Raw genomic sequence first — 27,090 nt, 5'->3', positions numbered from 1 at the left:
CAGGTAACCAGGTGGGTCGTGAGTTGTAGAGAAAGCCTGAAATGACAGGTAATGGCATCCATTCCACCAGTGAGATGAATTGCATACAACAGGCCCTTTCCAGGAGCGTGGGCCAGCTTGATTCCTTAAGAACAAAGTGATGATGTTAAGTGTGTTTCCTTCCAGCGGTCACTTGCCCCGGCATCGAAGCCCAGCTCTCAGAACACGTGACCTGGAGGCTGGTGTCAGGCTCCCTGAACGAGTACGGAGCCCAGGTGGTGCTGAGCTGCAGCCCCGGTTACTACCTGGAGGGCCAGAGGCTGGTACAGTGCTTTGCTAATGGGACGTGGAGCGCAGGGGAGAGAGGCCAAGATGCAGAGGTGAGTAGCCCAGTGCTCTGACCCCAGGCCATCCTAAATCACCGATGGCACTGGGGCCTGCCTTTTAAGGGATCGTAGTCTATTGTCCTGTAGTTTAGCAACATCACCAAATAACAGTCCTTTTCATTACAGTGAGGGATGTGTGTTTTCATCCAACATACTTCAGTATATGACTGCCACATTGAATGTTAAATACTGTCATTTCCTTGTTAATGGTTATATTTTACCAGTGTTGAAATATTAGAATACTCAAGTATTTCAGATCAGCTCAAAAACAAATCCAGGCTTGTGTTTAAAAAGATCAATCTTATTGCACACACTGCCTATTCAAACCTTGTAATTAGGATCTTGGGAAATGGAGTATTTATGCTAAGGATATTGTGCTTGCAAATAATGACTGTCTTGAAAAGGGAGATTATTATTCTTGTAGGTACAAGATAAGCAGTTAAGCCTCTGAGTGGGTTTCATAATAAATATGAATAAATAGAAAAATAAAGCAATATTAGTATTGTTCAGACCACTATTTAATTCAGACATTTTTAATATACAATCTTTAGTGGATTGTTCATAGGAAATTATCATGCACAAAAACAAGCAGAGTGGTTATCAAATTCATAAAATACACAGCTTAGTAAGAATAAACCAGGATAAAAATGGAAAAAAGACAAAAGAAATAAGGCTTCACTGGCTGTGATAATAAGCATACATTGTAATTCAACTTTCAGTGGAACTAATGGTCATTAAGCTCCCACTGAAGCCCTTCACCAGGACCACAAAGGCGACCCAGGAAGGGTCTGGACCTCCAGGAGCTCACAGGCTGTGGACAGCACCTGACCTCTAACTGCCCTGCCTGATGCTTATTTATTAATGGTTCCCAAATCATTCTCAAGTGTCCTGGTTTGACCTGGTATCTGGTTACAGAATTGGTACTGAATTCCCTGTGTTAGAGTCTGGACTAGTGAATGAATGCCCTCCTTCCCACATCTGTGTCTACAGGAAGCTCAGGTTATGGTGTGGAGGCTCAGTCATGAAGGTCAGAAGGACAGCAGAGGAGACAGAGTCACAAAGGTGCCTTCATATTTTGCAATTTCAAGCTTTGCCAGCCAGCATCATTTTTGTCAATTTCGAACTGGAATCAGGGTCTTAAAACAGGCACTCTTTCAGTGCAGACACCCCAGTCTCTTTATAGTTTTCCATCCTCTTTCCATTTGCCCGTGACCTCAAGGAGAGGATCATGCTGGAGGGGTGTCTGCCCTGCCACAGCCTTTATGCTAAGGGCTCAAATTGCTTCTCCAGGATGATCTACATTTATAGGGACAACCTTCTAGTTAAAAGAGTGTTTACAACAACCAGGCTAGCCCAACTCTTGAACAAAATCATTAGAAGTAAATTTCCACCCTCATTTGTGAAAGAAACCAAAATCAATTAGGTTTTGCCATCCATGAATTGCATTTCTACCTCCATCTTTCTGAAACTCTAGGAAGTCTCTTTTCCTGACTCTAGTTTAATGTACTTCGGTCTGCTGATTCTCCTACTGGGTTTGGTCCATGGACAACCACCACCAATCCCTGGACCTGGAGAGCTTTCCAGCTGTCTCAGGCCGCAGATGTATTTGTAAATTGTCAGGCCATTCATTGACTCACCTTGATGGGCATTGTTTGTTTTATCACACTGGTTATTTATCTCTTTTGAATGTCATTGTGGATGTGTGGCCTTTTCCAGAATCAGTGGCTTCCACTGAAATCTTTGCTTGCTTTTTGGTTTTGTGTTTTTATTTATTATTTATTTATTGCTATCTTTTTAATTTAAGTATAGTTGATTTACAATGTTAATTTCTGTCTTACAGCAAAATGATTCAGTTATATATGTAGATATGTATACACACACACAAACACATTCTTTTTTATATTCCTCTCCATTATGATTCATCCCAGGTCTGGCATTTTCATCAATGTCTGTAGTTCAGATGGTTACACTTTGGCTTTTGACTGAGGGGTGTCCCTTTTACCTGACTTCTTCATCTTGTCCCACTGAATCTTAGAAATTATCCTTGTTTTCTCATTAAAAAAAGGATGTTTTATTGTTTTATGCTTATCCTGGGTTTTCCTTACCCAAACGTGGAAGTAGCTATTCTCCAAGGAGCCCTGGGACATTTTGGTGGAAAATGATTTTAGAAACCAAAGTGCCTGGGGGGTGCATTATGTTTTTCATGAGAGTGGTTGGGTATGGAAATTTGACACAGAGCTTATGGTTACTATTGTGACCAAACAAATATTTTCTGTTTGTTTTCTTACCCCTCAAAGACTTGCTATCAGTATTTTCAGTTAATTTCTATCTCTACTGATGTTTTTAAAATTTTTCATTAACAAAGCGATTTATCAAAGATATTTTTGTCTTTGTAGAAACATTGATATGTCACACTAGATACTGTGATACCTACCATTGTGTTCTGTGATGTTGTGTGAAGTTTTACAAGGAGTTCAGGGATCACATTTTGAGAAGAATACCACAAAGTACCAAGTTTTAGGGGCTTTAAGATATATTTTCACACAAGTAATAGGCAAAGTAATTGATAAATGAAGGCATTCAAATGTTTGTCTGAAAAATATTTCTTTAATGTTTATTTTTAGGGGTGCTAGTGTTATTTATGTATTTTTCACAACCAGATTTAGTTTAATATTTAATATTATTACTTTTTATTATTTGGGACAGACAATTACTGTATGCAATGGCAACCCTCTACTTTCTCAAAAATCAATTAATAATATACATTTAAGAAAACACAGCCAATTTAACATTGAAAATTACTAAAGTTAACATTTTACATGCCAAAAAATAAAGAGAAAAAAAATTTTAGAGCCTTAAAATGGCATAATATTTTCTAGGTTCTACAATAAACAAAAATAAAAAATAATATTAGTTGCTTCTTGCTACAACATATTTTCATTTCATTTTACATTTAAAATATATTTAAATTACATTTCACTCTTATGAGCCCTATCTTGCCAACATACATGTGGGAAAATCCAGTATTAATCCCAGTAATAGTATATACCTTGCTGTTAAATGAGAGCATGATAAAACCCAGAAGTTCAATGCTATTTAGTTTTTCTAATTAAAATGAATTAAAATGGCACATTTTTTAAGCCTAATTTGCCTCTCTGTGGTAGTTTTTTTCAGAGAATAAACACCGGGTCACTTTCTACATTTTATTGGAACTGAATCATTAGGATCTTCAAATGTATTATCACCCAAATTATTGCTATAGCTAAGCAGCTATATTTTTATTTATTATGTTGTTTTCCATGGTTTATTTTGGAATATCTCTCCAAGGATCTCCTGGGAGCTCCTGTTTGGGTTATTGACCTGCTTAAGGGCTGGTAATTCTGCTTGTCCACTTAGCTCCAGATGAGAGACAACCCTTGACCATCTTCTAAGTGTATCCGTAATATCTATGAAGTCAGCTGGGATAGTCACCACTTTTTTTAGGGTTTGTGCTATTCCAGCTCCAAGCTAGTCTACCATGTCCATAAGAGCCCAGGATCCAGGAAGGAGAGCACAGGAGACCTTGGTCCCACTTTGGAAATGTTGACTGGCAAGCCACCCATCTTTGAGAACTGACTAGCCCTCATTATCCCTCCAGAAATGACTTTAAGGCAAAATTAAAAGTCTGTGTCTGGAGGTGCCCAACCATCCCCCTAACACAAGGACTGTGTAAAAGTGGGAGCCTGTTACTATTTTCCTCTTACATTTCTTTAGTGTTTGACTCATTGCTTTAAAAAGTAAGAAAAATGGCTAGCACAGAAATTCATAAATCAAAAAGGAATCATATTTGCATTTTGAATTTTATACATAACAGAATAGAGAGTTGAATTGGACTTTTTTATATCATAGGTATCCAAAGAACATTGTCTGAATTCTATCCTGTACCTCTTTTATAGCTGCTTAAGAGTTTTCTTCAATTGTACCTGAACTACATGGTGAAATAGACAGGCTGGTCATTGATGACCTTCTGTGTGTAATTAGGAGGTCTCCATGGATTGATTATAAAATTATGGGAGTATTTATCCATCAGACCACACTTTTCATCTGTATCATAGGAGACTATGGAGTGGACGTTCTTACCCCATTTCATGTGGATACTGGTTATAAGTTAGAATGACCTAAACATGAATTTCTTGATAATATGCTCACAAATAAATGGCCAGCTTGCAGTAAATAACTCAAATGACACTCACTACCCCAGAGTCAATGATTTCATGTGTGTTTGGACATTTTCACCTCAAGTAAGGCCTTCTTTTTGACTTGATCCAGGTATCTTGGCTCTCTCTGGTCTACACAGCATGCCTTCACATACTTCATATAGCTAGGGTATGTCCTCCAAACCTTTTCTTAATGATCAGTAGCCCTGCTCCCTTCACATGGGTGTCATGGCATGTATTTGCTGCTTTCTGTCCATCTGCATGTATGTGAGGATTTTTTCACTAAGAACATATTTGAAAGTACCTACTTTGACCTTATTTATTTGTCACACTCACAAAAAATATGCATATTCCAGATGGAAATGCTGACTTGATGAGTTTGAGAAATGGCATGACAAAATATGATTTGTTTTTCAAAGTAGAGTGTTTCAGCATGAATATAATTGTGGAAGTGAAGAAAAGAAAAGAAGCTTAAAAGCAATGGCTTGGAGAAGGCACAGTAATAATGAGAAAATACTACAGTATCAACAGCAAATTGGGGCAGAGCTGGGGGATCTCTGGGTGTGTTCAGAAGAGCATTCTCTGTTTAAGACCCATCCTTTGTGCAGGACACTCTCTGGGAATTCATAGAAAACACCAGACTGTGCATGTGACTACACCTTTAATGGAAGAGGAAAAGGCAAACATTGACTTTATTCTTGAAAACTTAACAGGAAAGAGGAACATGGAAATAAAGCTTTCTTTTGGATGTTTGACAAAGGTTTTGTTTGTCTTTCATTCTTTAGGGCTGAGGATTTCTCTGTTTCAGTTAGGGGAGCTTTTCCAGATCAGTGCTGCTAAACTCATTAATGTGTTCATTAATGTGTCAGGTGTATTACCAACCAAGTCCCTACATCTGAGACCCCATTATCCAGCTGCTGGAAAGCTAAAATTTTCTTCTCTTAGTTCTTCTTTATAGTCTGGTGAACCTTAGGAGAGGACAAGCCTAAAATAGTTTTATCACCAGGATATTTTTAACAGAGCCTAAAAGAATAGAACATCTGCTGGTCTACCATTTACAGTGTGTCAGGAGCTCCAAGAGGAGATGAGCTCAGGGCTTACCACTATTTAACACCCTTCTGACTAAAGCTGAGGTTTCAAAACATGGTCCAATTATCCTGAATGGTTGCAAGTGTATCTTTAAATATCAGGGCTCAAGGTGAACTTCAAACTATGAGAAAAGGCTTAATGAAAAGTTCATAACTAATTGTAAAAAAAAAATCTAAATCCCACTAAAATTCATTGACATTTGGTAGAGCAAACATGTTAGAAATATCACTAAATGCATAAGATATGACCCTGTAAGAGTTTAGCAATCCCAGAAACTAAGAAATCCTCAAGGCCCCCTCAACAACAACATCTGGACTTTCAGAATTTCTGGTGAGCAGCACCTCCCCAGAACGCATATCTCCTGGATATGTCTGTCTGTCTGTCTGAAATGGAGTCAGGGATATGTATCTTCGAGTAAAATCAGCTTAATTCAGAAGACTGGTCTAAATGGTAAATTTTTCTTTACTTGAATTATTGGCCAAGGTTTTCAGATTTTGATTCAGACCCCTGAGGAGGTCCTGAGATGGCCTTCACTGGCCACTCAGATGGCTGACTCTGACCCACCCCTGACCAGGTACAAGGTCTTGCTGTAACTGTTTTCACTTGTCCTCTCTTTGAATCCAGAGCACACCTAGCAGGTGCACTGGTGTTAACTTTGAGGAGATGAACTGACTCAGAGATGTTGAGAACGTGGCCGGTGTCACCCAGCTAGTAGCTGGCAAAGCGGAGCAGAATCTGGGTAGCCTGCAGTCAGAATCTGTGCTCTTAATCACTGCATTTTATTGCCTCTTATCAGTTTATTGTTAATAAGGACTGGGTAATTTTTAGCTACATGGCGACTTTGCCCTAAGCCCTTTACACATAAAAACTCAGTGCAGCAGGAACTCTTTATCACTCCTCTTAGAAGAGTTTTTCAAACACTTTAATGTTCACCTGTTAAAAGACATTTAAGCCTTTGATGAGCAGTTGGCCTTGATGGCTTTATGATTTCTTCCTCCCCTGAGATTCTGCTGACTTTTTTTGTGCTCAAACGTTGTTGGATTTGGAATGTACAGGGGGTCAGGTGGTAAAATAGGTATCTATAATGAAAGTGATCATTTCATTTATCTTCCCTGCTGGAGAAATTGTGTGGGTTAAGTAGCCACTATCTACAGTTATGCTGGGGCGTACTCGTAAACTGGGGACTTGCAGTTATCCAACCTACAACCACTTAAGGTCTAGATTTTATATTTTTAATTTTCAGAAAGTCTGCACATGTCCTGTATAGTCAGCAGTTTTATGGACTCATGATTCCGACAAATTATGCAAGTCAATGAAAGAAAAAATGAACTCAGCCCTTCTACTCTTGTGGATGTCCTAGGCTTTAATTCCACACTACTTTGCACCAGTTGATGGCCTTGGGAAAGTCCGTACACATTTCATAACTCCTGCTATACACACATAGGTATCTAGTAACTATGATGCGATTCTTGTGATTGAAGTAGGCAGAAAAGTAGACAGCCACCTTGTTTTATTGATTTGCTTGAGTGTGAATATCTTTGTATACTGTGTATTTATTCAAAGAAAGCTTAGCTACCTGTGAGGGTGAAAAAATAGCAATGCGTAATGGGAGGGATTTATACCATTTTGGACTTTATATTTTGAAGTTTTCATCCCAAGGTTATAGGAGAGGGAGAATCAAGCTTTCCAGGTGGTGCATCTGCTTCACTCTACGCTGACACACCTGCTCTGTGTTCTTAATGATAATGAAGACTGGAGATTGTCATTTTTGAACAAAAGACTGGTCTGCAGACCTGAAGTAATATTCACTTTGTTTTGCTTTTCTTTGTAGTGATCTCATGTGGAAGCCTGTCCTTTCCTCCAAATGGGAACAAGATAGGGACCTTGACAGTGTATGGTGCCACAGCCATATTCACATGTAACACGGGCTATACCCTCGTGGGTTCTCATGTTAGAGAATGCCTGGCCAACGGGCTCTGGAGTGGCCCTGAAACTCACTGTCTGGGTAAGTTAACCCATCATCCGGTACTTGTTGAATTCAAATAAACCTTAAAAATAGAGGATGGCTGGGCAAAGCCTGACACTTCTTGCTATAAATGCTCTGACAGAGTGTTTCTAAATCCTACCTGGGTGTTTAATGCTGCGCTTTACAATATAGTTCTTTAAGTAGCTAGAAGGATTTTTTTTTAAATCCAAACAGTTAATGCAAGTCACATATGTTCTTAAGTGAACAGAAACTATCTTATAAAGTACTGAGGCTATCACTACACTCAAATACTGTTGTGATTTTAGAATGCACAAAATCAATTTCAAAATTATCATACATTATATTTTAAAATTTTTCAAAATTATGTCAATAAGTTATTGTGACATTAATGTCCATCAAAGTAAGGATAATGAATTATTTAAAATGGAAAGTGTGCTAGTTACTTGGTCTTCTCTTTCCAACAATTAACATTTTTAGCATGATGATTTAAAAAAAAAAACTGAGTTGAAATTTTTTTCATTGAAAAATTTTTTGAATAAACATATGAAAATTCTTGAATAATCAGCTTAAAGTATAATGATTTCTAATGCTCCTTTTATTTTATTTATTTATTTTTGATAGGCAAGAAATAGATTTATTAAGATGCTTGAGACAGATGCAAGTGGGCAGGCAAGGAGGCTCTCTCTAATGCTCCTTTTAGATCTCCTAGTAATTTGCAAGATATGTTAACTGCCTTCAGTCCTTTAGAAATCTATGTGTGATTTCGATAATTTTGTACTCACTCAAAAGCAGTATAAACTAAAAAGCTTAAGCTTGTATACCTCTATGGGTGAGGCTCACATCAGGAACTAAGCCAGAACCAGTAAATTTTAAATAGTAAAAATCTATTCTTTTTACTGGAAAGAACTTGAAGAAAGAGGATGATGGTAAAGTAGTAATCTCAGAAAAAAAGCAACCAATGAAAGTACGAAGGAGTTCCCTATGAAATGACTTCCTCTGAAGTAATACAAGACTTAGATCAGTGCTTCTTGATATATGTTCTTGTTGAGTGTAGTCATTATAGTTTCCAGCCAACTATGAAATTTCCTTAGAATTTGTGTGGTACTTCTTGAGAATCAGTAGTGCTTCTGAGATTTCCTATGCTTTCCTGAATGTTCTTATGAAATTGGCCATTGAGTAGCACTCTCTTTAAGGCAGCTATGGTTGGGGTGGGTTTTCTCCGTCAACCGCAGTGGAACTTGGTGCTATAGGATGGAATCACAAGATCTAAGAAATTACATCTCTGCCATTAATTATATGATGGAAATAATAATAATTTACATTTGATTAATGCCTTACTTCTAACAAACCCTTTATCTTATTGGTCCTTACAGTGACTTCAGGGTGCAGGTAGGGTGGTGGTAGCTACAGGGTTTAAATGGCAACTATGGTTTATATACCTGTTGAATCAAGGGGTCATTTTGGGTCTTATTGATCGTAAGTCATTCTTTACCTATCTTGTGGCTCTCTTCTGACTGAAGGTTGGAACTTTGAAGTAGAAAGGATGTAATGCATATTGACTAGTTGGCTGGACAGAGATGCTGAAAAGGCATAGCCTCAGTGGGATGAAATATGGCTTCAAAGCTTGTGGAAGAGGCAGTGTGCGGAAGGAAATAAAACTGGAAAAAGAGGAAGAAAAATGCCCAGATTAAAATGTGTAGAACTTGAATTTGGTATATATGAAATAGTATCATTAGAGGAGGCACAACGTGTTTAAAAGAAAATAAAATACATATTAGAAAAGGATTAGAAAGGATGCATAGTCACATGTGTTTATAAATCAATGAATAAAGAATGGGTAATAAATTTAGTCTAGAGATTTTTAAAATTTGTAAGCATAGTCTCACAGCTACCACTGAGACTTGAAGGGTTAAAATTCATTATCCACAGCATATGGCAATGAAGGATAGCTCTTTTCCTGGAAAAATGAGTTGCTTATGGGTAGATAATACAGTATAACCCAGCAAGAGTATTTGTCTTCAGGACTCAGAATGCTGCATGGAATGTGAGAAGAAAGATAACAGGGAGGAGAACAGAGGTGACATCAGTGCCAGAGAAGATTATAAGGTTCTCAGAGAGAGAAAGAGAAAGAGAGGCTCTAAATCTAAATCTGGCAGAGATATTGGACAGAGCAGATATTGGGTACCTCCTTAACCCAAAAATTAATAAGATGCCCTATTTGGATACAGTAATTTGAATGGTGATATTTACTAATAACTGAAAATGTACATTTTAAGTTTTATCTGAATACTCACTAGAACATACTGTAAGTGATTACTACTCCTATTTACAGATAAGGAAACAAACAAACAACAACAGCAAAAAAACTTAGAGCTTAGGAATTTGCCTTATGCAAAGCCAATAATATGTATCAAAACTAGCATCAAACCTAGGCACTTTGACCATAGAAGACAGGCTTCCTAATTTTGGGGTGTTTAACTAGTGTATATTGTAATTTTTGTGCTACTTCACCAATACATTTATCTCTCAAGGAAAGAGATATGATGAAAGAGGTTGTTATAATATTGCATGGATTCTGACCAATGAAGAGGAATTTGTTGTTTAACCAGGAAAGAAACGAGCCCTAGTAGTCGAGGCCTGTGCCCCCAAAGGGTGCTTTATGCCTAAGCGGTTTTGTGGCTTCTTTTGACAACACTGGATCCTTAACCCACTGCACTAAAAGGGAACTCCTGTTTCCTCATTTTTAAATCTCTTGAGAAACAGTTTCTACCAAATTAAGTGACCTTGAATAACCTTCAGGCTCATGTGGACCCTGTGAAGATAAACTCTATAGTCATGGAAGGAAAATGGCTTTAACTCAAAAAGAAAACAGACAGACCCTCAGAAAATAAAATAACCCTTAAAACTCTGACTTTGAGAAACAAATCATTCTATAATAAATTCAGTTTGCAAGCAAAACAACAACCATAGGGTCTGTTTAACTGAATGAAATGCACTTGAAGGGCAGTACAATGAAGGACAGATCCACCACAAGCTGGGAATGACAGAAAATTTTAGGACCATGAAATGTAAAAATGTTTGAAATAAGAATCAATTCACTCATCGGAGTTGGTATTAAAATAGCAGGTGAAAGAAATAAAGCAGAAAGGCTCAGCTTCCTCCATATATATATATATATATATATTATGTAAAGAAGACTTATGAGGTAAATACAAGAGTTAGAGCATTGTTTGCCTCAGACACTGGAATCCCCCAAAGAGAAGGAGCCCATCAATGAGCACTTGAGAGTTTCCAGGGGAGCTGAGTCTCCTGGCCACAAGGATCCCAGTCAAGCAAGCATCGGGTGCTGGGGAGGCAATGGCCAAGGACTCAGCTCCCTTGGGACGTCATTAAAAGGAAGTGGTCTAGCGTTAGACAAATACCTGATGTGACTTGTCAAACAAAAGTGAAAGAAGTTAGCTGCACAAAACTATGGATTTGCTAGTTTGATGATACACAGAGCAGATAATCAAACCTATTATTTGGATGACCTCTGGGTATGTCTATTTATGAAGAGCTGATGTAGTTTCACAAAATTAACTTGCAAGTCTGGATCCCTCTTTGTTTGATGTAACATTTAATGGATATTAAAAATACCCTTTAGTAATCTTACTCAGCAAGGTGTATACGTGGTTTTCCATCATAACTCTTACAATTAGGAATGTGTAATAAGGACTGTAGGTTTAGTGTTTTAAAAATTCTTTGACGGGTAGTATGTGAATGATGTTTTTAGATGGATGTGGTTTGGGAAGGCGGTATGCAGGTGGACATCCCTTTCCTCGCTCTAGTCCTTTCCAAAACTTTCATGGAAACCTTGGCTAAGGGCGTCATCATGCTGGCTCAAAGTGTGAAAATAAATTTTTCATGACAGATTCAGGAAGTCTTCATATTGAACCATAGACCAAACACATAATAAAATAATGGAATTATTATAAAATTTCACTCAAAATGGAAAATAAAGTAAGTGTATGTGACAAGAAAATTATGAAATATCAGCACATAAGGAAGAATTGGGTGTCTTGGACCCAAAAGACTCATTTGTGCTAAGGGATGGCTCAGATGCTGATGCTGTGTCTTAAAAGCCTTAATCTCCTTCTGTGACACTCAGTGGCCCATATCTGGGAAGGTGATTCCAGTCCTGTGAGATAGTTTAAGGCTTTGAGAACTTAAATGTATTTGTGGTGAAGAATATGGTAATCATGACACCTGAAGAAAGTTTAGAAAACTTGTGATCCTAAGTTTGGCTAAGAGGAAAGGTAGGAGGTAATTAATAGCTATTTTCAAATATTTAAAATAATTGGGGAAAAACAGAAAAGAAATGGAAACAAAAAAGAAGATTAATTAAATACATCTGCCAAGGGCAAGGACCAGGGTTGCTAATGACCTTAGTGGTACATAATCTACTCATTGGTTTGAAATAGCGATGCTAGGTACAGAAAAATAGTTTAAAGACTTAATATAGGAAATATTTTTCCTTATTTATTTTTTAACACGTGGGATTGGTCCAAAAATGTAGCAAAGGTTTCCTGCAGAGTGTGGCTGCCCACTTGGCAGGTTTTTGTGTTGGACTCCACTGGACTCCGAGCTTTATTGATTCTACACCCGCCAGGCTTTCTCCATCCTAATGCAAAGCCCTTGGGCAAAAGCATTTTTCAAGTTTGGGGTGAGGCATCTTATTAGTTTTTAGGGTTACTAGAACAAAACATATTTTGCCTGAGATTTTGCTTCTATTTCATGTGGGGCATGGATCAGATTTCTAGTGATGGTTCCATGGTTATTTCTAGTGATTTTTCAACTGGAAAGAATATACCAGATTCCTTGATGATCACTGCAGCAGAAATGTCTAAGTACATGAATGGTTGCTGCCAGGGTGTGAGTCTTGTGATAGGTAACTGTAGGAAAGCTGGATTTAAGGAGGTGAAGGGTGATTTTCTTAGGGAATTGAATGTATGCTATGTTTGAGGTCCTCTTGTCTGCCTGACTTCAAAGCTAGAACCTTTGAGAGACAATGGAATAAGGGAAGATGGACAATGTGTATGCAACAGTCATTACAGCTAAAGTTCAGGCAAAGTTATGCATGTGTGCATCAGAGTACTGTTTTTTGTTGTTGTTGTTTTGCTTTGTTTTGTTTTGTTTTTTGCTTTTTAGGGCCATACTTGTGGCACATGGAAGTTCCCAGGCCAGGGGTCAAATCTGAGCTGTAGCCGCCCACCTATACCATAGCCACAACAACACTGGATCCAAGCTGCACCTGCAACCTACACCACAGCTCATGGCAATGCCAGATCCCCAACCCACTGAGCATGGCCAGGGATTGAACCCAAGTCCTCATGGATACTAGTCGGATTTGTTTCCACTGCACCACAACAGGAACTCCCCAGAGTACATTTTTATAAAAGGTTAGCCACGGATTAATCAGTGTCGTCACCCCTGCTTTACAATGGGGTCTCCCAGGGTGTTGTGAATGGCCCAGGACTTAGCCTGATTTACCATCTGTGCTGTGCAATGCTGCACATCTCTCTAGGCTGCAGCATTAGGTGCTAAGAAGGCTGACCCCATATCTCCTCATCAGGTAACTTATAATCCATCAGGGAAGTTTTACAATCCCCATGCTCTCTTAATTATTTTCTTCTGTTTATCTTCCCTGTGGTAGTTTGCACTGAACGCAGCAGAGAGCACTCAAGCTCGCAAGACTGAGCATTTATAATCAAGTCTCCTATTGTAGAAACCTGCATTAATCTTTTAATCCCATTTATAGCATTTAGACTTTTTTCAGCACATAATAACACATCACCTCTTTCACTCTGTTACCTCTTTAATCTGTAGCACTCAAGGTGTCAGTGATACATTGAGACATTTCCCACTTAAAGAACAGCATCTTTTTTTTATTATTAGATTCTTTTGCTATTATTTGAAGTAAGTTTGCATTTGCTACATGATAGTGACCTAGGAGATGAAACTTTGGTAAGTATGATATCATGGTGACATTCTGGTGGCTAAAATATCAAGAGGACCTGGTTCAAAATGATATTGTTAGACTATATTTTTTTCATAGTTGTTAGAGAATAAAATTGGAAAGTATTCAAATGCCTTGTATTTTATGATAGCTCCATGTACACATTTTTAATAAAACAACAGATTATGACAATGCTTATATTGCAGCAAAAAGATGACATTAGAGCAGAAAGATAGCCCCTCCCTCCTGGGTATTGGTTACACAAACTTCAGTATAAAATTTAGGCTGTGTGATACCCGGGGAAGATAAAATATTTGGAAACACATGGTGCTAATCTTCACATTTTACATCTGCGTTGTCAGTGGCTGGGAGATGAATGTCACAATATATTTCTGAATATTATCTGGTGATATTCATTTACTTCCTCAAGAAATATGACATCAGATGTAAAGGATAATAGAAGTGGTTCTTTTTTTTTAAGGAATTTATAATTGAAGGAATAAACGAGGTAAAAACAGAGCATCTTTAATAAAGAGTTGAGATTAATGAATGGCAGGAGAGTGGTCCACACAAAGTGCTTCCCAAATCCAGGGAGGGAGCCCCTTTGATGAGCAGGGGGTTCCAACACAAAAATGGACAAGCATCATCCCAGAAATGAGAGCCACAGAGAGGGTAGCAGCCATGCAGACACAGACTGAGCAGGAGGTGGTCCCCATGGTTCCTGAACACACGTGTCCTGAGTTGCACTGCTTGTCTTTGGGGGGAATGAGGGCCTGCACTAATACGGTCATGACACAGCACCCTGACCATGGAAAGAACTCATGTCCTTCCACAGACACCTCCTCCCCAAACACTACCCTTGGAACTCACAGGCTGATGGTGGCGAGAAATCAGTACAAAATGATATTTCTATCTGCCAATATCAAAAGGATCAGCCCTGGCCAGGTGGGCGTTGTAAAGGGATGATCCCAGAGACCGTCCCCCTCTGCAGGGAGACACTGCAGCTGAGTATCGATGGGCTCTAATTCCTTTAGGGTTCCTGGGAGGCTGCACACAGGGTGCATGTGGATCGAGTTATATGACATTTTATAGACAGAGAAGAATGTGAAAGAAAGTGGTGGAGGTAAAAAAAAAAAAAAATGGTACATGAAGGAACGGCATAAAAAAAGACAGATGAGAGATTTCTGGAAGCCTCAGAGATTACCCAAATCAGGTACTGGCCTGAAATGTTCTTGTGTCAAATAGAGTTTAAAATAATTGCCATTGACTAGGGTCCAAGGAGACTTGATCCAAGTGCATTTTGTGGATGGGCCCAGCCCTAAAGGTTGCAGCTGTAGAGCTCAACACACCGTACCTGCTTTCCTGACTTTCATGCAGAGGCTCAGCTCTACCCCTCAGTCTCACCTGTGGGTCCTCAGATGTGTGCCTCCAGGAGGTGTAGACCTGGAGGTTCATATACCTCTGTCGACATTTAATGCTCATAGGCGTGTTCCCTGCATGTAGGGAATCTGATCCGTCTGACATTTCACAACCGTTTGTTAATCCTCAAGCAGGGTTTGTAATGCGGCTTTAGAATTCACTGCCAAGTTCCCTAGAATTCACTGCCAAGTTCCCCTGCCTTCAGCCCCCAGCTGGTGGTACTACTGGAATAAGCAGAATGAAGCAGATTGCATTTCTAATTCTCCTGCAGGTATGGCGTACTTGTAATGCTTACTATTTTATATTCAGCCATAAGTACCAATAATCACAAAGCAAATATGAAGGTTGAATATTTGGTTTGTAAATTTTCTAAAAATGTATGAATGTATTCAATTCTAATCCCCAAACCAATATTTACTATTTGTACGGATGCAAACTAACACAGTGAAAAGAAGGTGACCTTAATATAGGGGACTCTGGGGGGGGACACGCATGTGTGTGTGTGTGTGTGTGTGTGTCTGTGTGTGTGGCATGTCTCTGTGTGTGACACGTCTGTGTGCATGTGAGTGTGAGAGGGTGTGACCTTGTAGTAGGAGAGGCCCAGTTACCCAGCCGGTCCCCATTAGAGCAGATTCCACTGTGAGGGGTGCAGGGCCCTGCACAGGGCACACCTGTACCTGGGAGCCAGGGCGCCCTGCACGCCCACAGTGGCAGCTATTCCTATGGGGTCAGTGAAAGTAAAAACTGTATTAAATTTCCAAGTCTCGGGATTCACTTGTAAATTGCACTAGTCTAGTGCTCAGCTGGGTTACACACCCCTCTGCTCTCCTCATCTCTTTAGGGGAAAACACTAGGGCGCTTTCAGGCCCTGCTCTTCTCGGATCATATCCTATTCTCCACCCCCATCCCCAAGAACAGTGCTGGCAGCATCTAATCAGTGTTGTGTTATTACCAAGTAAAGAAACGCACCTTGGAGACCATGGATTTGGAAAGGCTTTGCAAGTGTAAAGGGTGGCGCTGTCAGTTGTGTAGTTACTTTATTTCTCTTCCTTTCCTCAGTGTTTACAGAGTGACTAATTCATGTTAGACACTGGACAGAAACATGAACATAGTTCCAAAGAGAAAGACTTTCCACATAGTGAGTCTGTAACAGAACTGGAACCACATAAAAAATAACTCAGGAAGGATATGTCCCAGTGTTATCCCACATTAACAGAGTCTTAAATTTGAAATAGAGCTCAGAGCACATTGAATTCAAATTCTATCTCATACAGTTTTTCCTTCCATCCATGACATTTTGGCGTATTGCTGTTGGAATTTTGATTGAGTACTGTAGGTGACATATTCTATATTTGTGAATAACCTATAATTGGTCTAAGGCTTTAAAGTTTTGAAGAGGATTGAAGCCTAGAAAGCTATACAAGTGACACACAGATTATTCTCTCTTAGCCATAGATCAGGAAGTCAGATCATCTGCATTTATACAAAATAGGAAGCCACAGTACATGGTGACGTTATTGACTCTTTCCTTCAGGTGCTAAGCTGAAAGAAAGGGAGTGTTTTTGAAAGGCATTTCCTATTTTCTTTATGTATTTAAGGCCAGTTCCCCACAGAACTGCAATGACCATGTATCAGAGAAGAGTTGCTGTTGGAAACCTGTGTTTCCACACGTGCCTGTCGACCTTTCCATCTGATTTCTGCAGTGTACAGATATCTCCTTGCCAGTAGGAGCACTTATGTGCCAGGCTCTCACCTAGAATGCAACCTTGAACTATGTGTTCTCATTACTGAAAACTGAGTTGGGAAAAATAAGAGTTACGATTTCAAAGTGAGACTGGCCAGTGGTGTTGTAAGCGTGACCAGCTCACGGGCGGGGCAGGGAGAGGATGGGACGTTTGGTCTCCTCGAACTCTCTTCAGCATTGCTGGCCCCAAACCCCAGCCGCTCTCCTGGAGAGCCGATCAGCCTCAGAATTACCCTGAAGTACTTGGCGTTGTCCAGAGGAACAGCCAGGAGCCAGGAGGCCCACGTGCGCTTTGAGGATCGGATCGTGCTATTTTGGTGCACATTTCTAGAAATTAGATATCCCCCCACCCCACCCCACCCCACCCCCGTCTTGGAAGTGGCTGGATCCCAGGGTTACCTATGTTCTCGCTGGGGTGGAATTAGGCCCCATTTCCCTACCTGGCAGGGCACCAGCCTCGGGGAAGGAGCAGGACTCTTTGGAGCCCGAGTCATGTCCTAGGATAACTCACAGCCTCAGAAGTGCTCCCGTCAACTCTGGAGGACGTTCAGCCTCCTCCCTGCTGGCATCACCTCCGCTTTGGAGGAGGTGATCTGGCTTCCGGTCAAAATGAACTGCCTGATTGGAAAAGCTGATGGGGTGACAAAAAAATCAGCCAAATCAAGTGCGAATTGACCCGACCTCTTATTGTTCAAACAAGGACCCCTCTCCTTCATAGGGTCATCTTGCTGATAACAGACCTTGTTCAAAGCTGGGGGAACACAATGCTGCTACATTGTCTTGAGCAGAAATAGAGATTATTGTTTTTGGTTCTTCCAGAATGGTGATGTATGACAGCCATTTGATGACACTGGCCTCTTTGGGGACACTCTGCTCTATGTAAAGCATGGATGGCTGGGCACTGTCCTCAAGGCAGGGGAGCCCCACCCCAATGTGCTCTGCAGCCATGGGATCAAGTTGGGAGGATAACTTAGGACCTTGGGGTGAATGCCTCTCCCCTCGTCTATCCAAACCTGTGTGTAACATGACCTTTGAATGCCAGTCACTCCTAATGCCTCATCATTTGTAGATTTGAGAAGCTACTCTTTCCATATAGTGAGGGAGTGCATGGGAGAACAGAAAGAAGGGAAGGAAAGTGAGAAGGAGAGGGAAGGAGAAGCTGGGAGTCTGATGGAGGAGAACACATCACCTCTCCTGATTTTCCCTGGACCACACAGCACCTTCCTACTGCTAAAGAACAAAATAGCCACAATGCTATGAGACTTTACCCAGACCCTGGTGATAGGTGTAGGGACCCAGCGATGGGATTGCAGGCAGCAGGCTCAGCTTTGGATCCAGTTGGGCCTGTGGGGATCACAGCCAAGGTCAGGGTGGAATGTTCCTCGGGGGAAACCTTGGGGGCAGGAGGGCTTTGGCTAAACCAACCTAGTGGACAGGTGAGGACGAGAGGCTGGCTCAGGTGTTGGCATAGGGGTTCATGCCAGGCTTCTGAGCAGGATTCTTGCTAAGATGGGCTTCTACAGGGAATGTGCAGTGGGGGGCCTGATTGAAGTTTAGTCAAGCACAGAATTGTTGTCACCCTCATCCTTCGACTCAGGAAGAGCTGAAAACCCCTTTAACTTCCTTGCACATTTGAAAGCTCTCTAGTCCTGAAGCTTCTCTGACACCATGTTGGCCAGTCACCCCCACCCTTTAGACTCCTCACACATTCACTCCCCTGTGAGTATTGACATTCTCCCCAATTTCACCTGTGGGCCCTCTCTTTTCCTGCTGAACATGCTTTTCATGGGCGAGCTCAGCCACCCTCTGGTTTCAACCTCCATCTATAATCTTAAATCTACTCTATCTTCAGTGTTTGTAAGAATAACTCGGGTCTCTGGACTTCTATTTTGAACATAAATGGTCGTTTTCTGGAATTGCCCTTATTTTCTGAAATCAGTCCTTCCTTTGAAATTTCACAGATAGCTCAGGAATCCAGTCGCTCAACCTGGAAACCCCTCTGTCCTTCCCTTGGCTGCCCACTTGCAGTAGGATGCAGGACCAGGACTAGTCCTAGTGATTCTAAGCCACTTCCTTTCTCTTGACTTTCTTTTGGAGATGGAATCACCAGATAAATAACAAAAATTATCAATCAGAAAAATAAGGAAAAGAAATAAAGGGGGAAACCACAACTGGGAAAATACACATTAAAAAATCCATGTTTGACATATGACTTAGGTCTCCCACAATCAGTAAGAAAAAAATTAGCAAGTTGAAAGAAAATCTGCATCAAATCAAAACATATATAAATGAGAAAAAAAATCCAGTAACATTCGCATTCAGGCTGTTACTCACTCAACACTGAACATCAACAAATTCTGAATTGGTACTTTCATAGACGACAGACTCTCACGTTTTCACTGCTTTTGCTCATTTTCCAGCTGGTCACTGTGGCTCCCCGGATCCCATCGTGAACGGTCACATCAGCGGTGATGGCTTCAGTTACAGGGACACGGTGGTTTATCAGTGTAACCCCGGTTTCCGGCTGGTTGGGACTTCTGTTCGGATATGCTTGCAAGACCATAAGTGGTCTGGACACACCCCAGTCTGTGTCCGTAAGTACAGTTTGTGAAACAGTTCAGCAGGTGCTTCCCTCTGCGTGTGCTCTTTTGTCCTTAAGTCATGACACGGACACATTGGATCTCAGAGCAGAGGATGGAGAAGCATGGGAAGAGAGAGGATGTGGGAGCCCCTCCCCTTCCATCTGTGACTCTCTTCCCATTCCACATCCACATTTACTTGTTCATCAGCTCATCTCAAACGGTCCACGTATGCATGATGTCAGGCATCCCTTCCCCAGTGTTATCACAGGTCAACAAAGAGGGAGCAGCATCTGTCAATAAGTACTGATTGAGCCTGCAGGTTAGGTCAGCTTTGCAGGTGCTCATAGCAGCCATTCCCCACCTACTGCGTCCTTTCCTATTTTTGTTATTGTTCCCCCAAGAACAAAGAGAGCTTTGTAAGCTTCCTTCCTTTAATAGAAAGAGGTAAAATCATATGTAACAGTTGTCCTCAAACTTTATAACTTCAAAACATATGCTACAACTTTTTTTAGAAGAGATTGTACCCCAATTGCAAATATCAGTTTAAATAAATTATGTCCCTAATATGTTCTTTATCTTCCTAAACAAAGGGTATGTTGATGTAACTATAGGACAGAATCACAGTATTCTCTGTGATTGTGCTGTGGCAAGTGTGTGGAATTCAAAAGTGAAAGCTTTACCTAGAAGAAAAATTGCTGACAAGATAAATGAGAAGGAAAACACCAGTCTTTTAACTGTAATGTATTTCTCTTGAAAGGGCCTGTGAAGGAATTTTCATGATGTGTATTGCTGTTTTAGGCATGAGAGAATGACAGTTGACTACATTTCAAAGGACCGTACAACAAGGATTGTCAAAGAAATATACCTTGAGCATGTGCTCTTATTTTTACTAATTTTGTGAAGTTTAAATTAATATTGGAATAATTTATACATACACAACTTAAGGTATCAGCCAAGTCCTTATGTTTCAAAATGCGAGTACCACAAAATTAGGGGTTATGTTCTAAGGGGAAAATATTCAAAACTCATGACTAATACAAAAATGTCCGCATCTCTTGTTTTCCACTGCTTTATTTTAAAATTACTTGACATCCTGTCTGGATATAAGAAATAATAATTATGATGATGAAAAAGGATATTTGCCAGGTGCTGGATATTTTCCACAATTATAATGAAAACCTGTGGGTTTAGCCTGTGATTCTTTCTCCCAATTTTCCCTTCCAAATATTAATACAGGCTGTGATATATCTGATTAGCTGTCAGCCCTCTAATTCATACATTTAACAATGAATGTGTGTTATGAAGAATTCCAAGTGAGAGTAATGGTGTGTTCTTTTCTGGCCAATTCATGGACCTGTCTCCTCCACAGCCATCACCTGTGGCCACCCGGGGAACCCTGCCCGCGGGTTCACCAATGGCAGTGAGTTCAACCTGAACGATGTGGTGAACTTCACCTGTAACCCTGGCTACTTGCTGCAGGGTGCATCTCGAGCCCAGTGTCGGAGCAGTGGCCAGTGGAGCAGCCCCCTGCCCACCTGCCGAGGTAAGAGAGCTGCCCTTCCCCATGGAGGCGTGGGCGCTGCGTGGTCCACCAGAGACTGGTCTGCACCGGGAGGTGAAGCTCCCAGGGGCAGGACTTCTGCAGAAGCTTTTTATTGTGATGAGAAAACATTTCTGAGAGTAACGCATGAATCTTTCCATGGCCTCTGCTTCTTATGGGTCAGATAGCCAATCAAAAAAACCTGGGATTCCTTACTTCACAGGCTACTTCTATTTGTCTGTCTATCATTTATTCACTCATTTATCTCTACCACTAAATATTCCACATCCTTGGTCCTTAAGCTTCCAGACTTATAGATGTATTTAAGGAGTTTGCATTGCTTTTATTTATTTATGTTTTGTCTTTTTAGGGCCACACCCACGGCATGTGGAGTTTTCCAGGCTAGGGGTCAAATTGGAGCTACAGCTGCCAGCCTACGCCACAGCCACAGCAATGCCAGATCCTAGCCATGTCTGCGACCTACACCACAGCTCACGGCAATACTGGATCCTTAACCCACTGAGTGAGGCCAGGGATTGAACCCGCAACCTCATGGTTCCTAGTCAGATTCGTTTCCGCTGTGCCATGACGAAACTCCGAGTTTGCATTGCTTTTAAATCTCAAGTTTTAAAAACTCATTTCTTGAAACATTGTCACAGAGATCTGGACTAAAACTTGAATTTTTGAGGAAATAGTGTTTTGTAGTTCTTGCAATTTTAGATGTTTGAGCTCATGCTAGTTAACGCTTTGCTTCAGTCACTTTCCATTAAAGCATCTGTCTTACTGAAGGGGAATGTCCTTGGGTGTGAAGGTGGAGTTTGGGGCTTTTTGGCGGTAATACGGTATTAAAGCCAGACACTTAGCAATGTCCTTTGCTCTGACAGTCACCCACGTCTCACCACTGCTTGGGGGGAGGGGGAGTCTCTCTCTCACAGAAATGCTCCTGGTTTCTTGTCAGAAGCTCGTACTGGTCTGCTGACAATGCAGGGGGTCTGGTCTTCTTGGATGTGGACCACTCCAGCCAATGGATTACTAATGGATTATATATTATTATCATTATTGTGTGAGGTGGGGGCCAGGGAGTAGGGTGACCAGAGTTAGGGGATATCTTCAAATGTGAGGAAAGCTGGCCTCTAAATGCCTTCCACATCAGGGGCCCAACTCTACCCTCAACCCCCACAGGACAGCGGTGGCCCACTTGTCTGCTGGGAGCCTAAGCGCCTGGATGGCTGTGGGAAGACAGTTTTGGTGGACAGCTGGACAGTGCAGTTGCAGACTCAGGAAGAGAGTAAACAGCTTTAATCACACTGTTTTCTCTATCCTGTACAACAGGGAAAAACATAGCACAACTGAAAGACGCCCAGAGATAAGTTCATTTGTGCCATGTATATGACAGGATCACTATGCTGTACAGCAGAAATTGACACAAACGCTGTAAAACAACTCTAGTAAAAAAAAAAAAAAAAATGACCATAAATATGGGTCCAGTTTATTGTCACTCTAGGTTATGGCATAATTGTGCCTTTGATGTTGTAGGTGTATGTGAACCGTCTGTATCCCTTCCCCCAAAACCCTTCTACTCAAGTTAACATTTATTAAGCACCTTCTGTGTTCCAAATGCTGTGCTGTGCATAGTCAATACAGAGGGGGGTGATATAATCCATACCTTTAAATAGATAACAGTCCAGGGCCGGCTAATTTGGTCGGAGAACGTCCCCACAGCTGCTGGGACTGTGTCTGCTGCGCAGATATATTCTGACTAAATGAAAGGTTGAATAAATTCAAAACAGTGGGCTCTTAATTATCAAAACTTTTTCTTGTTTTTTCTATACCACATTTTCCTCTAACTATGCTAAAAAGGGGAGAAGAAATTCAGTGTCTATCACTTAGTGATTTTTGGTGTTTTAGGTGCTAGGTCCTTTTGATCTCTATGGCACAGTGTAAAGAATACTAGGATGTATTTTAAAGTCTTCGATATTCATTTTGACTTTTCTTACCTTCCTCTCATTTAAAAAGAAGGAATGGACTTTTTTTAAATAGACTTTATTTATTTATTCATTTATTTATTGGTCTTTTGTCTTTTGAGGGCCACAGCTGAGGCATATGGAGGTTCCCAGGCTAGGGGTCTAATTAATGCAGTTGCCACCGGCCTACGCCAGATCCAAGCTGCATCTGTGACCTACACCACAGCTCACAGCAACTCCAGATCCTTAACCCACTGAGTGAGGCCAGGGATCAACCCGAAACCTCATGGTTCCTAATCAGATTCGTTTCCACTGCGCCACGATGGGAACTCCAAATAGGCTTTATTTTGTAAAGCAGTTTTAGGCTTGTAGTATTATTGTGCTGAAGGTACAGGAAGTTCCCATATGCCCTCTGTTGCCACACGCACAGCCTCCTTCAGTGTCCGCATTCCCACCAGGTGGCCCACTTGTTGCAATTGATGAACCTCATGGACTCATCACCAGCACCCAGAGCCCAGGATTTCCATTAGGGTCGCTCTTGTACATTCCGTGGGTCTGGGCAGGTATACAATGATGTGTAGGCACCATTATATGGTCCTAGAGAGAGTTTTCACTCCCTAAGAGTCCTCTGGACTCCACTTATTCATCTCTTCCACTGGCCCCCAACCTCTGGCAACCCTGATCTTTTTTCTGTCTCCATTGTTTTGCCTTTTCCAGAATCTGTAGTTGGAACCATTGAACATGTGACCATTTCAGACTGACCTCTTTCACAAGTCACATGCATTTAAGTTACCTCCATGCCTCTTCATGGCTTGATAGCTCATTTCATTTTGGTGATAAATAACATTCCACAGGTGAATGTTCCCTCTCCAATTTATTTATCCACTCAGCAACTGAGGGACATCTGGGTTACTTGCCAGTCTTGGCAACCATGAACAAAGCTGCTGTAATCATTCCTGTGCAGGTTTTTGTGTGCATATAAGTTCTTAACTCCTTGAGTAAATACCAAAGATCATGGTTTACTGGAACATAGAATAAGAGTATATTTGCTTTTGTAAGAAACCACCACACTGTCCAAGGTGGCTGCACTGTTCTGCATTCCCATCGGCAGTGATCAGAGTTCCTGTTGCTCCAGGTCCTCACCAGCATTTGGTGCTGTCAGTGTCTGAATTTGGGCCATTGTGATGGGTGTGTAGTGGTGTCTCCTTGTTGCTTTAATCTGCAGTTCCCTGATGACATGTGATGTGGAGCAGCTTTTCATGTGCTTATTCAATATCTGTATGTCTTCTTTGCTGAGGTGTCTGTTAAGGTCTTTAGCTCATTTTTTACTTGGGTTGTTTTCTTATTGTTGAATTTTAAGGGTTCTTTTTATATTTTGGATAACCATCCTTTATCAGTTATTTCCTTTGCTAATATTTTCTCTTAATCTGTGGCCTGTCTTCTCAGTCTCTTGATGCTTCCTTTGGAAGAGCAAGACTTTAAAATGTGTGCTTCACTTTGAAAGCTGCTACATGAAAGGTATCTAATGGAGGGGAGATGACTGTCCAGTGCCATGTTCGAGTGTCCAGGGATGGAAATCATCCTGCCAGTTCCTAGGGGCCTCCTGCTCACATTTTCTATAATTTTCTATCACTTTGCTTTGCTTCATTTATAACCAAGGGATATAATCTAGCGCACAGAATTTGCACACATGTTATTCAACCAGGAAAAGCATGATTTCAAAGAGGTCAGGTTCATAAAGACGGGGAAGTGTCAGGGGAAAAATGGCATAAAGCTACAGTGTTGAATTTAGCAAAAATAGCTACCCTCTGTGCGTATTGCTGTATGGCCAGTTCTTCCTTACATGGCTTCTTGAATAGTCTCTCAGACGTTCAAGGTTGTATCCCATGTAAACACCCTGCTGCACTTGAATTCTTCTTCCAGATATTGAACAGGATTCTCAGATGTCTAATCCAGGTCTGGGGCCAGTGAGCTCTGGAATCCTGGAGCCTTTGGTTTGTTAAGGGTACTGGAGAGAAACTCCACCCAGAGCGTGGAACAGACCTCCCAGGAAATCTGTGCTACAGTGAGGTCCATTTAGATACAGATTTCCACAGTCTCGCCGCGCCAGTCACCATTTATTCTCAGACTCAGCCCCAGGAAGCCACTCAAACCCAGGCACTATCTTTATAAAGAGGATCAGGAAAATCAATCAATAAAAGAAGATATCCTTTTTGTTAGTGGTAATATCTTTCGGGAATAAAATATGGCTGCAGATTTCATAAAAAGGAATGAAAACAAATGTCTTCACATTTATTTTAAGAATCAGATCATGTTTACTGTTAGCCCCTGTTCCTATAGAAGGGCTTTCTCAGAGTCTTTGTCTCCTAAATCTCAAAATAAGCGTCCAGATGACCTTAAAAGTTCAGTTACTTCAAGGAGAAAAAATGAGCTATACCAAGATGACAGTTTTAGGGTGACTGAATTAATCTTTTCTTTCCCTGTGTAGTAATTTCTGTGTGGGGTTAGTTGTCAAAGGGGAGTTGGGGGCGGGTGTCCAGGAGGAGATGGGGCAGATGCCCAGGTGCCCAGAGCATCTTCCACGGTGCTGAGGGGCATCTGATCTCTTGGATTTTCGCTGCACAGGCGGTGCCAGGTCTCCGGCCCAGCTCTGGACACGGGTCTCCTGAAGTTGCTCCTCCCACATAACTTCAGCCAGGGGCTTGTGGTTTATGGTCAACTTCATTGGACAACGCACTCCTTTGCAGGAACGGTCAAAGAAATGTTGCCCTCCTTGTGGGTTTCTGTGAGTTCTAAATCAACCGGTGCATGTGGAATGCCTAGCAAAGCACCTGGCCCACAGTAGGTACTGTCTCCCTGCCCCACCCACCTCTAGAATTTATATGCCTTCAGGAAAGCCAGGCAATCAACTGTAATCAGTTATAATCAATTTTTTCTTTACCAAGCCTGAATGTCTCATTCCAGCTAAAATTGATTTCTTTATTTTTATCCGTTATTGATGAAAGATGAAACATAACTTTCATACATTTGTAAAGTAGTCATAAAAACTTGCTTTTGTTTTCTGTTTCTTCCATGAACAGTAATCCTATAGTTAAAATTTTGAGTCATCTAGTTAGTAAACAAGTCATCTAGTCAGTAAACGTCTATTCTGACGTCACAATCATTTCATCTTTGTCCTCTAAACTTGCACAATCCCTCCTATTGAAAAATTTAAAAAACGCATATTACACAGCACTCTAATCAATTATGAATGATTTTTGAAAAATTTAATGAGCTAATTCTTACCCATTTTTCCCACTGCCAAAGAATTGAAATTGGCTATTTTTATGTTATGAAACATCATTTTCTTATTTCCCTGTTTATGATCAGGTTTTTAATGAGGCATGAAAGAAAACAAGAAGTAAGCAAGAAACAGGAGTGAATAAAAAAAAGAAATGTAAACACAAGTTTTAGGCAAAAAAAAAAAAAAAGGAAGATATGGAGTTCCTTCCTTCCTTCCCTCCTTCCTTCTTTTCCTCCCTCCCTCCTTCCTCCCTCCCTTCTTTCTCTCCTTCCTTCCTTCTTTCCTCACTTCTCCCCTCCCTTCTTCCCCAACCCCTTCCTTTTTTCATAAAGCCCTAACACCACAGGAGGCAGTTCAGAGGTGATCACTGGGCGACCACTGGCTTCCTCAGTGGACTCTGTGGGGTGTGCTCCTGCCCTGGGCTGCAGGGACAAGCTGCCATTAGTAAGCAAGCTCTCCCTGACCTGCCTGATTTCTAACTCAGCCCCTACGGTGAAGGATGGGCAGAAACTCTCCTGTGACCACATACTTATCAAATGATTCAACATTTTTATTGGAACAATTCCTTTTAACTCTTACCAGTTATGCTACATTGAAGATTTTTGAAGAAATGGAAGGTCAGGGAAAAATGGAAGGTCAAGGACAAGAATGATGTATTTGCTAATTTACTGTGTGATTTGGTGTCTTTAAATGAAACACATTTTTAAATAAAGGTGAGGAAACAATGGAGCAGTTGTGTATTCCAGTCAATTATATGGGAAATGCATGATATTTTCCGATGTTCCTGAACGAAGCAGATGCTGGGGGTATGGAAATGATGTGTACACACGATCATTCTAACAATTAGACAGAACTTGAACATGTTGTCTTCCTGGTCTACATATAGAATCATGGTTTCTGGTCTCCCTGCACCATTCCTATGGAAT

The 27,090-nt window shown here is 40.9% G+C and overlaps 1 protein-coding gene across 1 annotated transcript in view; it reads left to right on the top strand.

Annotated features, from left to right (window-relative positions):
* Positions 1-27,090, top strand: part of CSMD1 (CUB and Sushi multiple domains 1) — a 1,882,041-nt gene that overhangs the window by 1,807,442 nt on the left and 47,509 nt on the right. Inside the window, 5 exon segments of the mRNA XM_021075826.1 lie at positions 166-339; positions 342-359; positions 7,482-7,655; positions 19,216-19,389; positions 20,747-20,920. Coding sequence (XP_020931485.1) covers positions 166-339; positions 342-359; positions 7,482-7,655; positions 19,216-19,389; positions 20,747-20,920 — 714 coding nt within the window.

This window comes from Sus scrofa, chromosome 15, assembly GCF_000003025.6.
Source record: "Sus scrofa isolate TJ Tabasco breed Duroc chromosome 15, Sscrofa11.1, whole genome shotgun sequence".
In the NCBI taxonomy this organism is placed as follows: Eukaryota; Metazoa; Chordata; class Mammalia; order Artiodactyla; family Suidae; genus Sus; species Sus scrofa.
The sequence above is the reverse complement of the archived record's forward strand: the minus strand, read 5'-3'. Positions and strand labels throughout refer to the sequence as shown.